Below are 16,912 nucleotides of genomic sequence, written 5' to 3' on the forward strand. Positions count from 1 at the left end.
GCAGCCTCTGTGATGATTTTCACAAGTCGCTCCTTGTGAGTGGCAGGGAAGGTCTTGAATTTCTGATTTTTTTTGTTTTTAATGTAGTCATCTACTTCTTCATTTCTAATATTGTTGGTTAAGGGAGGCTCGTGGAGGGAGCATGAAGCCCAATCAACCCGGTACGTACACCTTCATTATGTAGTATGTGTGGTTTGGGATCAAGAAGGAACCATCGATAACTGACGGAGCCCGACACCTCTGGAATTTGACCCATTTGTCCAGATTTCTCCCACACCACTTGAGAAATCTGATTGATAGGGTCATTCAACAAAACGCATTCTTCGCCCATCCTGAAAATCTCCTGTTGGCTTTATTAACGGGCCAAAACCCAGAAATAAGAAGTCTTGGTTGGCAAAGAATTAAGAAAGCAAGAGGATTGAAAAAAGGCAAAAGAATTCGCACTTTTGTTTTACCAACCATCTATTTTAATGCAGACCAATACTATGACATGGTTGATTGGGCTTCATGCTCCCTCCACGAGCCTCCGTTGACCAACAATATTAGGAATGAAGAAGTAGATGACTACATTAAAAACAAAAAATGTCGGAAATTCAAGACTTTCCCTGCCACACACAAGGAGTGGAGCGACTTGTGAAAATAATCACAGAGGCTGCTTCTTCCGTTTTCGGTGCCAGCGCACGTGATGGCTACATCAAAGCGAAATTGATAATCTAGAGAACATATGCAGACATTTCGAACAAAAAGTGACTATAAAGTTAAAGGAGAAAACTAGAAGAAAATCGTGGCCTGCCCCTTAGTAAAATTATGTTTGTCAACATAATTTAGGTGGGTGGGTGGAGCTCACAGTCCAGCCACCTCCTCGTGGTGAGCTCTGGGGCCCGACCCTGTGGCCGAGTGGTTAGAACATCGCGCTGCGACGCCAAGGGTCCCGGGTTCGAATCCCGGTCGGGCTTGGTTGTTTGTGAATGTCCATTCATCAATTTCATCATTTCATCACTCATCCCCATCTTCGCAAATTGGCAAAGAGGCACAAAACGCGAAGTAAAATAAACTAAATCAATCAATCAATCGTGGTGAGCTCTGGGTTATTTTCAAAGCATAATAAGCTATGAAAATAAGCAAAGCACTGGACAGTAATTGAGAAATTGTTAGCAATTAGAAAGCCAAAATTTTTTATTTAGTCTTTTATATCGGAAAACTTTCGAATAAAACACAAAGTCGAAACCAATTGGAAACCATCAATAGAAAAAATTGAATTTTTAGCCTCAAATTGACAATTTGTGACCAAAAGCATACGTAAACAGCATAGGAAACCACCCCTGAGGCACGAATGTAGCATATTTGCCATAAACAAAACAATAAACGACCATAATGCAGAAAAAAAGACATGAAATAGCCAAATAATGACATTTTTGTGACACTGTTGTGCGTGTTGCATAACCAAATCACTATCAAAACTTCAAGGTCGATGCGCGCCACCTAAACGACCTCCAAAAATCTGAAAAAATTGAATTTTTAGCCTCAAATTGACAATTTGTGACCAAAAGCATACGTAAACAGCATAGGAAACCACCCCTGAGGCACGAATGTAGCATATTTGCCATAAACAAAACAATAAACGACCATAATGCAGAAAAAAAGACATGAAATAGCCAAATAATGACATTTTTGTGACACTGTTGTGCGTGTTGCATAACCAAATCACTATCAAAACTTCAAGGTCGATGCGCGCCACCTAAACGACCTCCAAAAATCTGAAAAAAATCAGACGTCTTTTTGGTCACAAATGGCCACTTTTCCGCACTAGCCATCTTAACATTTCGAAAAAAAGTTTTCTTCGATACACCCTATTATATATTGTAAGATTGAAATTCTCCACTAAGAATGCTATGTATATACTCTAAGATATAACAATGAACAATGCTTTTAATAGAAAACGAACGGCGAAGAAATAATTTTATCTTTAAACTATACTCTGTCCCGGGAGTCTGTGGAGCAAGCGAAGGAACACAAGCCCTCTGCGGAAGTAGTGGCTACCAACCGCTTGTAGTAGCGCGTACTGCTTTACTCCGCCCACTCGCTTCCCCCTTTTTCCGCAGTTTTGGGAGGTGTTGCTCCACACACTTCTATCTCCCTAGATATACTGCAGAGCGCCTGTCTTGAAGACCTGAAACTATCAATAGGAAATTGTTCGTGTGACCGAAGACTTATAAATTAAAATATTCTTAATTATCTCAATAAATCTCTTTGCTCAGTAATTTTCCAGAAGAACAATATTAAAATATTGATGTTGAATATACGTATGTGTAGTATAAAATATTACTGTATATATTATTACTCGGCATATAGAACATGACGCATTCACACATTTTCAGAGTGAAGTTAGAAATACATTCCAGCTTGCAGTTCTCTTGCGTGTAAATCCGGAAGTATCTGAGGCGCCGCTCGTGGTTGAAGTAGCAATGACGTACTTCCGGTGCGTAACTTCTTAGGTTATCGCTTGTCCTTATTACTTGCGGTTGAACAGTGACCACCACATTATGGTCAAGGGGAATTCTAAAGTAATGTTGTCCTATCTGAGGAAATGTAGCTGGGTTGTGGAGCAGTATCTGCGAAATAAAGAAAAAAATTAGGTTTAGCATCTAATATAAAGGTTGAAAGCCTCAATCTTAATCTATCTCTGCATGTATCTATGGTATTTTGGTTCTTTTTCGGGTCGCGGTTTCCCCAACCCTCTAACCCTTCAATGAATCTTGCTTCCTTTTCCTTCAATTCCCAACGTGAAGAGTGGATCAGTGAGATTAATAATGAAGTCTCCCTGATGAAGCACACTGAGTGCAAAGTTTTGCCTATCTATTTGCTTGCGCACGCAGCTGCAAAATGCAAGCTGCTTCCCTTATTGGTTGCCTCCAAACCAGACAAGATGGCGCTAGTATCTTACTTGCTGCTTCTTCAAATCCTATTGGTTCCACTGTCTACCGTTGTGAAATAGGCAAACCCTCGCATTCAATTTGCTGCAAACAGAAGACAGTTTTCAAATTTTCTGCCACTCTACCAAGACTTCTAGTTCATTATTTTAGATACTGACCTCGCACCTTTTTCTACAGGTCGAAGTTTCTTCTTCTTAACTTCTTTGGAATCCAGGTCCATTCTCACTATTTTACTAGTCCATTGTAAGTCTTTTATGCTTGTGTATGTGGACAGAGGTATATCATTATAAAGTTTATGGATTCTATCGTTTTCAGTTTTTTTTTAAATCGGGTATACATAACTCCTCCGCGTCTTATACACTACTAAATAAGAAAAACAATTTGTCAAGCAAAAATGTCGGAATAGTGTGAAAAATGTAGGGTGAAGTTTAGTATTCCGCAACCAAATTTTCCACCTTATTTATCCTTGTGGTTGAATGGGTCCACAAATAATCTTTCAGGGGTTCTGAAGTTCAAAGCAATCTCATTCACAATTAGTTTCACAAGAGTCCATCTTTCACACACATTACTATAATTATAATGTTATGCATGAGTGATTTACTCGAGCTACATCATCAAATGAGTCTCATAATCTTCCATTTCTAATACAACTAACTGTGTAGGCACGTTATAGGTAGATAGTTGCCTTGTAACCAAGGGGTCCCGGGTTCGATACCCGGTGGAGGCACATAGTGGTTCGGATCCCACTTTAGACTGTAGGTCCAGTCCCGATTAGCCTTACTGTGCACAAAGTGGACTTAAAACACCAAATGAAACCAAACCAAAACGTTATAGGTAGAAGTTGACCGAAAGTAAGATAACCGAATTAGTGGGCATGTGAAGTAAAATTGGAACCAACTACTTTAATAACACAAACAAATCCTTAACTTACCTTAAATCCGTACTTGTTACGGGCACACGTCAGATCAAGTGCATGGGGATGGAATTTCAAGTAGAAGCTAAGGCCAGAAGACAGCCCTGGTCCAGAGCATCTTCTTGGATACACATCTCTTATGTTTCCAGAGAAGAATCCCTCATCAGGATTCCAACCAGTGGAATTTAACCTAGGACGTCTCTGCCGGAATGGAACGTACCTACATGTCAAAGAAAGATATTGATAAGCGTCAAGTTGTGGAGAAACAAGCTAAAACTCATCTTTATGACGCTGGATGTGAAATGAATACGCAAGCAGGACATTATTCGGCCTTTTATACAAGTACATCCAACTCAGATTCATACTTAAACGTTGAATGAGGCACCAACTAGTGAAACTGCCCTCTATTTAACACTAAGATACTATTATCCATACCAGCTAACTGTAGACCAGGCGAACGAGAACAAGTCTCGGCGCAAGACGGCTCCACCAATGAACAGTGAGAGAAACGGGATTGTGAAATGGGCGACGGGAGTTTTCCCGATTTACTCCCGATTAGCTCCTTTGATATGCAGCGTTGCAAACTTTTGAAAAGGATAATACCGAACGCACGTGGCAAACGGGCCGTATTTTTGCCTCCAGGTTCGTAGGATTGGTATAAGAATTTCATAGAGAAATATTAGGGATAAAACTGCAAGAGCAAATTTTGACAAGCCGTGCATTTAGCGTACGGACTAAGGTCGGACCGTACATCCGTACATGACGGTAGCCATATTTGGCACGTGATTGAAGTTTGATTCTCATTGGCTACTCCTAGCACCGCGTCTAAAGTATAGCTGGTGTGGAGGCGAAGTAAAATGAACCAAATCAATGACTACAAAAATTATTGAGTTGTCTGTGAAGCTCTGAGTGTTTTCGACACGAACCACGTGGTTGGTAGAAAAATGAAATATTGGTGGCATTGAGAAGTAGACATTTGATCCTATCGGTCAGTGGCGTTCGGTCACGTGTGGCCGAAGCTATGTTTCTGCATCGTGTGTTGAACATGAATAGTCCAAAGTTGCCTTTCAGATACATGATGTTATTTCTTTACAAATAGGGTGAAAACGCTGAGCAGGTGTGCGAGCATAGTTGTGACATATACGGAGAAGATGCTATAGGTTTCAATATGGTTTGCCAGATTCAAAGCAGGGAATTGGAGCCTGAAAGACAAGGTTCGTGTTGGGCGACTCTGAAAAGTGGACAACGACCAAAAGGCACAAATTGATTCTAACCCTAAATCGTCGGCGAGAGAAATAACAGAGGTACTGAACATACCTAAAAGAACGGTTTACGAACAGTTAGTGAAACTTCGATAAACTTCTCGTTACGATATTTGGGTCCACGCGAAATGTCAGAAGAACTGCTTCGATCATTATTCCACATGCGATATGCTTCTGGAACGAAACAAAATTAGTCCTTTTAAACGAATGGTTACTGGTGATGAAAAGTGGATCATGTGACAATGTTGTGCGAAAACGTTCACACGGTCAAGCTGGCGAAACACCAAAGGACATAAATTTCTCCAAATGCTTTCAAATTCGGCATACTCACTAATTTTGGCCTCGTAATCACGAATTTGCAGTTAAAAATTGTCGGTCACTTCTAGAAATTGTCAATTACCTCTATGATCCTCCATACTCTGATATGAAGACGTCTTCCTTTCCGCACAACGGTCTTGCTACTATCGTTGTTCAAGTGTTGTGCAATAAGTGAGACCCGTTGCATGGAGCATTGATTTGCATGAGAAAATCGCGTCTTGCATAAAAGTGGAAAACCTGTTTGCCCCACGAACCATTCACGGTAAGGTTAGGTTAGGTTAGGCAAGCATAGTTAAAATTAAGGGTAATTATAAACATAGTTTTGAAACGCTAATCAATGCAAAAAATAGTTGTTTTCTTCATAAATCAAGGGTGTTTACTCCATTCACGGAGACACTTTTTTCTACATTTTTTGCAATTTCTAGACGTGACCGCCAAATTTTAACTGCAGATTCGTGATTACGAGGCCAAAATTAGTGAGTATACCGAATTTGAAAGCAATTGAAGAAACTTCCGGTATTGTAAATTCGCTCCCACCAAAGTCAAACATTCATTCACAGAAGATCATGTTCTGTGTCTGGTAGAATTTCAAAGGCAATCTGTACTATGAGCTGTTCCTACAAAATCTGACAATCAATTCAAACGTGTTCTGCGGACAATTGAAGAAATTTGCATCCAAAGAGCCAGCAAAAGAGACCAGAGCCAGTGAACAAGAAGGGTGTTGTTTTCCACCAAGACAAGGCAAGGTCACTCGTAGGCTGGGACGTCTTACCCCACCCACCATATTCACCGGACATTGCGCCATCCGACATCCACATGTTCCGGTCTTTACAGAACTTAAAATCATTCCGTGGCCCCAACGCTGTCTTCTTCGCTTCTATGCCAACCCAATTCTACGCTGACGGTATTTTGAAATGGTCAGAACGACGGACCAAGGTCACGGAGAAAATGAATAATACATTACGGAATAATGCTTTTCTCGCAATATCATAATATTGTTTTCTTTCTAAGACGAGACGCTCACAACTTTCCGAACAACCCAATACATTTTCTCATGTATGTATATTCATCAACATGAATAGTTCCCAATTGTTCTTTATTATCTTAGTGACTTTTGTACGTACTAAATACCATATCCATTTTTCCATCCATAGAAATGTTACAAGTCAGATATGGCAACGAAACTCCCATTTGATTCCATTGCGAGTTGATGGAATCTTTACCTCCTTGGCGACAACAGCGCCAAAGCGGATTAACCACGAAGTCGAACCGCAGGAAAAGCAGCTGCCTGTATTCTGCTAAACCAAACATACGCGTATAATGCGCTTTACTCCCAGCATTTAGTAGAACTGGATATAATTGACAAACTTAGATAGTTAGCCAATCAAAACACAAGTAAGGAGACTCGTTTACAGTTCGATATGTAGTTTAACAGACAAACATACATTAACTAGCAAAGTACTAATCTAAAGGGTGTATGAATGCTAAAATGAAACACAACTTAGTGAAAATTCCTCTTCGTTTGGGATTAGCAATACATAATGCAAATTAAGCTTCATTGTGGAAGCAAGTACTCACACTTCATCAGTGAAGAGATCTGAAGGCGAAAGCATGTTGAACACTTCGCAAAACCCTTCCTCTGTTACTATAAAATCGAATAAGTTGTGGTTGCGCCGATTCCAATAGCAATTCCATACAATTGGTAATGAAATCTGTAAAAACAAGTTCATACGTACTACAACAAGACGCTACTGAAAAACTACACACACACACACAACGTTTTCTGGTAACATCGTGGTCGTTCCGACGCTATGGGGTACAAAAAAACAGCATTTTCTATCCTGTTTGTGTGCGTAGATTCACCGTTTTACTGTTACCACTACCATTTATTTGTGCTGTAGCCTATATTACAGAACAATAGTATGCACTACCCACTCACTATAGCCTGTGTAAGATTTTGGTTTCTCTCTCTCTGAATGAAAGAAGGTAAAAGCCAATAGATGGCACTGATCGCAGGTTACGTCATTCAATTTGCCGGTTGGATGTAAGAATCCTAAACCGACACACTCCACACTTCACTTCCAGCTGGCTCACGTTCAACATCACAATCCAACAGGGCACTCGACGTGACGGGAGAGGTCAACAGGGGACTTAGACGAACGTAGTGGTGATGGTTTAATTTCAGTTCTTTTGTAGATAATTAGTTTAACATTATTTAATTTTGTAGAGTAGTTCGTAGTATGATATTAATTTGCTTGTTGATCTTTACCGAGTGATCGTCATTACAGACAAGTAGGAAAAGGGGGAAATTTAACATAGAAATATTCTCTTAGGCAATCATTTGAACATGGATGAATAATGAGACCAATTAAATAGTCAGCACAAGGAGAGAAAGCCAATTATTAGTTAAGAATAACTAGTGAAAATTATCTTGATTTATGTATAAATGTTATCGTTGAGATCATAATTATTAATGACAGTTTATGTATGTATAATATTATTGTTCTAATACAAAATTGAAGTTTTGTTAAATAAACTGTCATCCAATCCTATCCAGTGAACTTTATGTTCTAGAAATTAAATTACTTGATTTATAGTGTATCACGTACCTATGGGGGTCCAGTATGCAGGTTCATAGCTATCTTTCATCGGTCAATCGGAAGGGTATGTCTAATCCCAATTAAAACAAATAATCTTAAATCCGAACCCGAGCAAGAAAGAAAGGGCTATAAAAAGCAGAGCATGGTTCGATAGAAGTATGACAAGTAATATTCATTGTCATAATTGGTAGAAATGGAAAAGAGATAATGTCAAACGTTCAGAGAAGTAATCCATTTGTTACGGTAAGTCAGATAGGGGCTCCGGATTGGCAACCCGGGATACGACCTCAAATGTCGTCCACATTTCAAAGACCATTTGCAATAGGGGAAGATCCATTAGATTTCACTTGTCTAGATAGTGGTAGAATCGAACAAATGGAATGTTACAATAAGGAAACTCAAGTAAAAACCGTAACTGATTTAATTGATCTTGGGCAGGATAATGTGAGTAGTACACCTTTGAATGATAATCGTGAAAGTAATGTATTAGGAAATATGCCATGTGTATTTGAAGGAAATGCTTTGCAAAAGGTATCAAATAAAATAGCTCATGACACACTGAATAATATGATAATACATCTTCCACTAATGCATAATCTAAACGCCAGATCAATTTTTGAATTTATGTTTAAATTACAACAAATCATTGACTTGAATCTATTTCCACTGCGTAATATACTCATTGCAGTAACGCCTAAAGTTAATCATCAATTGATAGAAAGTTGGTTGCAATTCATTTTTGAAGGAAAAACGTGGAGTAACATGGTTGAATACTTGTTAGATAGATATGTAACATCATTAGGTAGAAATGAATTGCTCCAAGAATTCGTGCTTTGTAAACAAAAGGAAGATGAGGATGCACTTCAATTTTTGAAGGACAGGAAATGTGCTGCCCAACTCTTACGTGTCAATTGGAGTGAACCGGAATTTGTTAGATTATTAGTAGACAGATTGGTTCCTAACGTTAGTGAAAAATTCTTGTTTACTGAAATTCCAGATTCACTGAGTAAACTTAAGCTAACATTAGAAAAGATGCAATGGCATCAGTATGTGAAACGTGATTTTTATGGACAAGAAAAACAGAAGAAAGTACAAAATGTTCAGTTTCCCAGTAAAGTGTCATTTCGCACTACACCAGTTTCGTCAAGATTTAATGAACGAAGGAAAGAAAATGTTTGGCGTAATTATAATCAAACTTTGAATTCAGCTTTACCAGTAGTGAAAAGAACTGATGGCAATAATCAAGATGTAATTGCGGTATTTGCTGATAGTGAAATCAATAATAAGCGTGTCAGTGCATGTTTAGATACGGGAAGTACTTACAATTTGATTAACAAACGTTTATATAATGAACTGCGACAAGGTAATGTAAAAGAGAGATTTCAAGAAGTGACAATAACATTGGGTGCAGGACGTAGCTTAAAATTGAACAAAGTAGTTGACTTGAGTTTGAAACTGTGTAACATGTCATGGCCAATTAGTGCATTTGTGTGTGAAGACTTACCTATTGACTTTATCATAGGAGTTCAGTTCATTAAGGATAGACAATTTCTATTAAATTTTCATGACAAAACTATTACATTTCCGTATTCTCGTGAAAAAGTGCAAATGAAGTGGATTTCGGACAGTGTTATTAATACGAGCCATTCATTTCAGGAAACACGTAATTGTAAAGGAACTAATGTTTGTGATGTTTCAAGTTCAAGGTCACATTGGCAATCGAGAACTCCGCAAAGCTGGTCTGGTGGCAGGAACAGAGTTTCGCAAGGAAGTAACACCCGAAGGCAACCTTGGCGTTCCAGAGCAACAGCTGGTAGCTACAACATGATTGCGGCAGAAGATACGTCGATTCCTGATAATCCGTCTGTCTGTCTACATGAACGAGAACAGCAACAATGTCCAGGAACATCGCATGAATACACGGAAGAACTAGGTATGTTATTAAATTCATATCCTGAAGTATTTTCTGATAAAGTTGGTGTATTTAATGAATTTGAATACACGATTCATCTGAAAGACAAAATACCAGTGCGCGAACAACCTTATGTACAGTCACGCGAAAAACAAAAGGAAGTGGACGATTGTGTAAAAGAACTTTTAGATCTTGATCTTATTGAGAAATCACAATCTGCTTATTCAGCTCCATGTTTCGTTGTACGAGGGAAGAATAATAGTAAAAGGCTTGTTGTTAATTACCAAAAACTAAATGAAAAGGTAATTTTTGATGGTTTCCCAGCAAATTTAATGCAAGAGTCGTTAAGTAACCTTAGCAAAGGGTCAGTATTTTCTGTTATAGATGTTAGAAAGGCGTATCATCAGGTACGATTAAGTAAAGCTTCTAGAGATTGTACTTCATTCTCAACATCAACAGCAAGTTATAGATTCAAATCAGTACCCTTTGGAATCTCAATTGGTAGTGCTTGTCTAGCACGCATGATGCAAATAATGTTGGGAGATTTACGGGGTAAAATTGTTGAATATTTTTGCGATGATAGTCATTGTTTCAAAAAATGAAAATGAACATCTTGAACACATACGTATTGTGTTAGATAGACTCAAAAAATATGGTGTTACAATTTCCAAATCCAAAAGTAAATTTATGTTGAAAGAAATAAAATTTCTTGGTTATGTAATTAAAGACAAGCAAATGCACATTGATTCTGAAAGAATCAAAGCGATTCAATGTCTTCCTCGACCTAAAAATCGTAGATCATTAATGAGAATTTTAGGCGTACTCAATTATTATAGTTCATTTATCCCAGAATATGCTCTAATAATAGGACCATTAAATGATCTTAGAAGCCCGAAGAATAAATTTCGTTGGACTGAATTTCATGAAAATGCCTTCAGAGAAATAAAAGGTAAATTTCTTGAGCATGTATTTCTAGCTCTCCCTGATTTTTCAAAAAAATTCGTTCTTGAATGTGACAGTTCATTGAAAGCCTATGGTGCTTGTCTAATGCAAGAAGATGATTCAGGTAAACTAAAGCCAGTATATTTCTTTTCAAGGAGATTAAAGGAGACAGAACGTAATAAAACAATATATGAACTAGAATTAACCAGTCTAGTTCAAGCATTAGAGAAATTCAAATATTTTTTGCAATGTAAAAGATTTACCATTAGAGTAGATAATATGGCCTTATTTCACATGTTGAAGAGAGCGAAGAAATATAGTAAATTTGCAAGGTGGGTTGAATTTATTTCTTCATTCAGTTTTGATTTACATCATATTCCATCATCCAGTAATGTAATTGCAGATTTTCTTTCAAGAATGTATGATCATTCTCAGTACGATACCGATGATTTAGATAAATCTGAAATTGATTCTGTTTGTTTGAATTTATGGGGTTTTCCTACATTGTTAAATTCCATTTTATCTGAGCAAGATAAAGATGATGAGATAAAGGTCATAAAGAACAAAATCAAGGTCAATGAACAAGTTCCTAATTATTGTGTGCGTAATGGAATTGTATACAAGAAAACTAGAAATAAAGGACAACCATTCAAGGTACTAGTCCCCAAACACTTAATTGAACCGTTAATTCAATATTATCACACCAATGCCATAGGTGGAGGACATTCAAATTGGTCCAAAACTTTGAGAAAGCTTCAAAGAAATTTTACTTGGGAAAATATGGTCGATGTTGTAAAGGATAGAGTAACAAGCTGTGAATTGTGTCAATTAGCTAAGGAAAGAAATAAAACTCCAATGGGTGTTTTGTCATCAGAAATCATTAAGCATCCCTTACAGAGAGTGAGTTGTGATATTTTGGGACCTTTGCCAAATTCAAATGGTTTTAAGTATGTACTAGTAGTAGTAGATAATGCTAGTAGATATGTTTGGTATCAAGCATTACGACAAGTTTCGTCGAAAATAATAATTCAACATTTGCAAAGATATTGTTCAAATTTTGGATATTTTTCTCAATTTTGTTCAGATAACGCTAGTTATTATACTTCTGAGTTATTCAGTGAATTTCTGTATGGTATTGGTTGCAAACATATTACAATTAGTCCATGGAATCCAAAAGCAAACTTGTGTGAAAGAATGATTAGAAATCTGAAACAAGCTCTAAGATGTTTTTGTTCCACCAACCAATCGACGTGGTCAAAATATTTGTATCATTTACAATATTGTTTCAATAACACTAATCATCAATCAATAGATTGTACCCCTGCAGAACTCTTCTTAGGAAGGAAACTTTTTGATCCATTGTTGCAAAATTGGCAATTGACTGATAATGAAATGTTAGATTTTACCCAAGGTAATCAAATAAAATGGTCTCGTGCATTAGAAAAAATGAAAAGTGAGTGGCATAAACGTGAAAAAAGTTACAAGAAAAAATACAGTAATGTGACGTATCAAATCAATGATAAAGTAGTTGTAAGGACTCATCCTAAAGCATCATTGCTGGATGGTATTACAAGGTCATTAAGTATGCTGTATGAGGGTCCATATATAATCAAGAAGTTTTTAACCCCAGTTTCTGTATTGTTAGAGAAGGTGGAAAATCCATCTGTTGAAAAACGTTGTCATATTGATCAAATAAAACTGTATAGAGTATCCAGGAAGTGAGTCAGTCAAACAATGGTGTTTTTTCATGTTCATAATCATCATATATATATTCTTGAATGTGTTGTCAAATGTGAGTTGAGATACTGTTGATTGTTTTGTATTGACAGGTATTCCTCAATGGAACAGATATGTCGACAATCAACAGCTAATGAAAAAGGAATCCTAAGGACATTGAAGGATATTTGTGAGAAACAACAATAGTATCTTAATTGTGTTATTTTGTTTATTGTAAGCGATCAATATTGTTCTATATATATGTTAAAATCCTCCACAGGTAATGTTCAAGTATTGGGGGAGGGCAGTTTATAGCCTGTGTAAGATTTTGGTTTCTCTCTCTCTGAATGAAAGAAGGTAAAAGCCAATAGATGGCACTGATCGCAGGTTACGTCATTCAATTTGCCGGTTGGATGTAAGAATCCTAAACCGACACACTCCACACTTCACTTCCAGCTGGCTCACGTTCAACATCACAATCCAACAGGGCACTCGACGTGACGGGAGAGGTCAACAGGGGACTTAGACGAACGTAGTGGTGATGGTTTAATTTCAGTTCTTTTGTAGATAATTAGTTTAACATTATTTAATTTTGTAGAGTAGTTCGTAGTATGATATTAATTTGCTTGTTGATCTTTACCGAGTGATCGTCATTACAGACAAGTAGGAAAAGGGGGAAATTTAACATAGAAATATTCTCTTAGGCAATCATTTGAACATGGATGAATAATGAGACCAATTAAATAGTCAGCACAAGGAGAGAAAGCCAATTATTAGTTAAGAATAACTAGTGAAAATTATCTTGATTTATGTATAAATGTTATCGTTGAGATCATAATTATTAATGACAGTTTATGTATGTATAATATTATTGTTCTAATACAAAATTGAAGTTTTGTTAAATAAACTGTCATCCAATCCTATCCAGTGAACTTTATGTTCTAGAAATTAAATTACTTGATTTATAGTGTATCACGTACCTATGGGGGTCCAGTATGCAGGTTCATAGCTATCTTTCATCGGTCAATCGGAAGGGTATGTCTAATCCCAATTAAAACAAATAATCTTAAATCCGAACCCGAGCAAGAAAGAAAGGGCTATATCACTCTTTTTGAGGGCTCGTAGCGTCGAAATGAGATCTCTACGAACAAAACAGTTACCAAGAAAAGTTGTTCCAGTTCATATTCTATTGGTACTGTGAAAGTTTGTTGATGATGTACAGCGACACCCTCGTACAAAATAAGAGCTAAAGTGGCTACTAAAATATCTATAAAAGGTTCGATTCTACTTAGCCTTTCGGTTATCAACAGCCTCCTGAAGTTTACTGTCATTTTTTATTGTTCTGAGGACATAAAGAAAATCAATTCGTAAAGCTCCCAAGAATCGTGCAAGGATAATGCTTATACAGGGTGTCTCATGTAACATTGCGAGCTGAAATATTTCGTGAACAACAAATATTGAAAAACTGCTTTCGCAGATATATAGGTATGAGAGGGGTTCATGAAATTAGTGGACACAATACGTTCAACTACGTAAGGAAGTACGATTTCAAACACAAAGTTAGTTTTTCTTTTAATGGAAACCCCATTTTATTTTCAGCTCATTTGAAAGTACGGTAAAAATCATTAAGAATGGCGTTTGTTACATTGTAATACGTCAAGTAGTTCTCAAGTAAATGTAACCTGAAGTTGAGCGTGAAGGCGCATCCCTCACTATGCCGGTCGGCAGAGCCGAGCGCAAATGTCGTCAAGCATACAGCCTGCACGCATGTGCTGCATATTTCCTACACTCGCCATAGATAAGTATCATCCCGGCCTTTTCAGAGTCTGAAAATACTATTTTCTCAGCAACAGTTCTGACGTACGTACACTATCACAAACGTCTGGTTAATTAGTGTACTTTGTTACGCCCTTGCTTTATTTGATAAATTTAATAAATCAATTTGAAGGAAAATTGTATAAGCTGCAAAGTTTCAAAGTTGAAAATTTGAAGGTTGTCATGACCAAACGAGAAGAGTTGATTGTTCCAATGTACTAAAAATTATGAAGTAAATAAATGAACGCCAATTAAAAATTAGAAAGATGTTAATGTACTAACATTTATGTATGTAACTGATGGCGGAATGTTTAAAATTTATACTTTTTAATAAAGCCTTATTTGATAACTCAGAAAGATGTGACAGAACCTTTTAGATAATTCGTCAGAGTTTACTTATGTACAACCCGCAGTTGTTGGCAACGTAACAACTTTCCTAAGCACAACGCATAGTATGCAGAAGAGTACATGTTTGTTACGATACACGAATGGCGTCAAAAGGCTGATATGCATGTTACGACACACGAATCAACTTGTGAGAATGTTTGTTTCAAGCATCAACTTCAGGTTACATTTACTTGAGAACTACTTGACGTATTACAATGTAACAAACGCCATTCTTAATGATTTTTGCCGTACTTTCAAATAAACTGAAATAAAATAGGGTTTCCATTAAAAAAAACTAACTTTGTGTTGAAAATCGTATTTCCTTACGTAGTTGAACGTATTGTGTCCACTAATTTCATGAGCCCCACTCATACCTATATATCTGCTAAAGCAGTTTTTCAATATTTGTTGTTGTTCACGAAATATTTCAGGTCGCAATGTTAGATGAGATATTGAAGTAAATATTTTTATGACAAATCATTTTGTTATTCTTCCAATACGAATTTATTTCACTGAGGAAGTAATATTTAAGACAGGCTAACTTAACTGATAAACAAAGTGAGGAAAGAACATTTATTCTTAAATGAAAAATTACCAATGTGAAATTTCTGCTCCTGGCAGTACTGAAGGTTCAGTTATGTTTATGTGTAAACAAAGGGAATGGAATTAAATTAACATTCCTACGAGTATTTGCTAGTTGCTTTACATATAGCTGATCATGGATGTCCGCATGATTTTTTTCCAGGTAGGGGCAAGGAAGGCATTTTTTTCGGGGGGCAAAAAGGACACATTTTCCCCAATAACAGTGTTGTTCCTTCAAGAAACATTTGAATTTATCATGTTCGTGCAATAAGTAACATATATGATTGTGGCTGAAATAAAATTATATGTGTGAAATATATAATTATTTAATTATTGGTTGAGTTTCATTTTCCAGGGAGGGCCACGGCCCCTCTTGTTAGATACGAGCAGTGGTGATGTTTTAAGAAAACAAGAAACTGTACCTGTTTCAAAAAAGTGTAAAACTCTTCACTCATGGTGTCGTTTACTTCAAAATACTTCTGTTTCTCCTGACATAACATTGCCGAATATGTAAATCTCTCGGCTCTGAAATTGATAAAAAAAAGTTAAGTGCATTAATTTAATTATACAGAGGCTAAAATATTAAGTTATAGGATTTCTCAAACGTTTTTTGTTAGTTGCAATATAATGGTATCAATATTTTTATAATACTTAGTCATCTCTTTTGGGAGGAGCCAGTTCCCTCAACTGCCAATCGAATAGCCAGATAAAGCCACTTAACAGTGGTGAATGATTGTCAATGCATTAGAATGATGTTGAAAACTACACATCTCTCCCTCTCACTCAATACATTTTGCATACTACATAAATCATAAATACATAAATCTGACTTCACCACTGAATTTCTGGTGAAATTCTAGCCCAAAACCATACCCCACATGCCCTCCTCCTTCCCATTTAAAGAAATTAAATTGGATCCAAGATGGCGGTCACCAAGATGGCGGATGTTGTCATGACATGCACGAAAAAGTTTCCCCCTAGATCTAACATATTACTACCATGACCAAGTGCTGCAATCTACACTCCCTTTCATTTTATAAGGGGTGGTCAGGGACTTTTGACTCACCCTGTAGTACTTTAAGTCGAACCTAATAATTAGGGCGCTGGTTTAGCCTGTTTTACTTTCTTATTCATTTATAACAGAACATAGGTTTTAATGTTTAAAATTCGTTTCATTTTGTTTTAGCTCGGATTTCCAGGCACTAAAGAACTACAACACTTGGCAGACAAAATGCACTGAAAAATGTGAAACATAGGCACGATGTAGTCAATCAAAGAAGGATATAACGGACATTCACTTTCAATATTGTGAATAATGAAAACAAATTAATATTCTCAAATTAATATTTATTTATTTATTTATTTATTTATTTATTTACTCAGAGTTTCAAATACAGTCTTATTTGGCCATTTTACACTGAAACAACATAAAGTAGAAACAAATAATAACAAAAGATAAAAAACAATAACAAGATGGGATAGATTTACATGTTCTTCGTCAGTAATATACAAAAGTTACATTCTGGAAGGAA

The 16,912-nt window shown here is 36.7% G+C and overlaps 1 protein-coding gene across 2 annotated transcripts in view; it reads right to left on the bottom strand.

Annotated features, from left to right (window-relative positions):
* The window catches only part of LOC145990321 (pickpocket protein 28-like), a 56,424-nt gene extending 40,542 nt beyond the window's left edge, over window positions 1–15,882 (bottom strand). For both annotated transcript variants that reach the window (XM_083126011.1, XM_083126010.1), the window contains exons 1-4: window positions 15,803–15,882; window positions 7,005–7,138; window positions 3,865–4,066; window positions 2,342–2,612 (exon numbers count right to left, since the gene is read on the bottom strand). In XM_083126011.1, the coding sequence (XP_082982137.1) occupies window positions 2,342–2,612; window positions 3,865–4,066; window positions 7,005–7,138; window positions 15,803–15,880 (685 nt within the window). In that variant the 5' untranslated portion in view covers window positions 15,881–15,882. The remainder of the gene's footprint in view (window positions 1–2,341; window positions 2,613–3,864; window positions 4,067–7,004; window positions 7,139–15,802) is intronic.
* Window positions 15,883–16,912: the final 1,030 nt, after the last annotated feature.

The sequence above is a fragment of the Lepisma saccharinum genome, chromosome 7 (assembly GCF_977018435.1).
Source record: "Lepisma saccharinum chromosome 7, izLepSacc3.1, whole genome shotgun sequence".
Classification (NCBI taxonomy): domain Eukaryota; kingdom Metazoa; phylum Arthropoda; class Insecta; order Zygentoma; family Lepismatidae; genus Lepisma; species Lepisma saccharinum.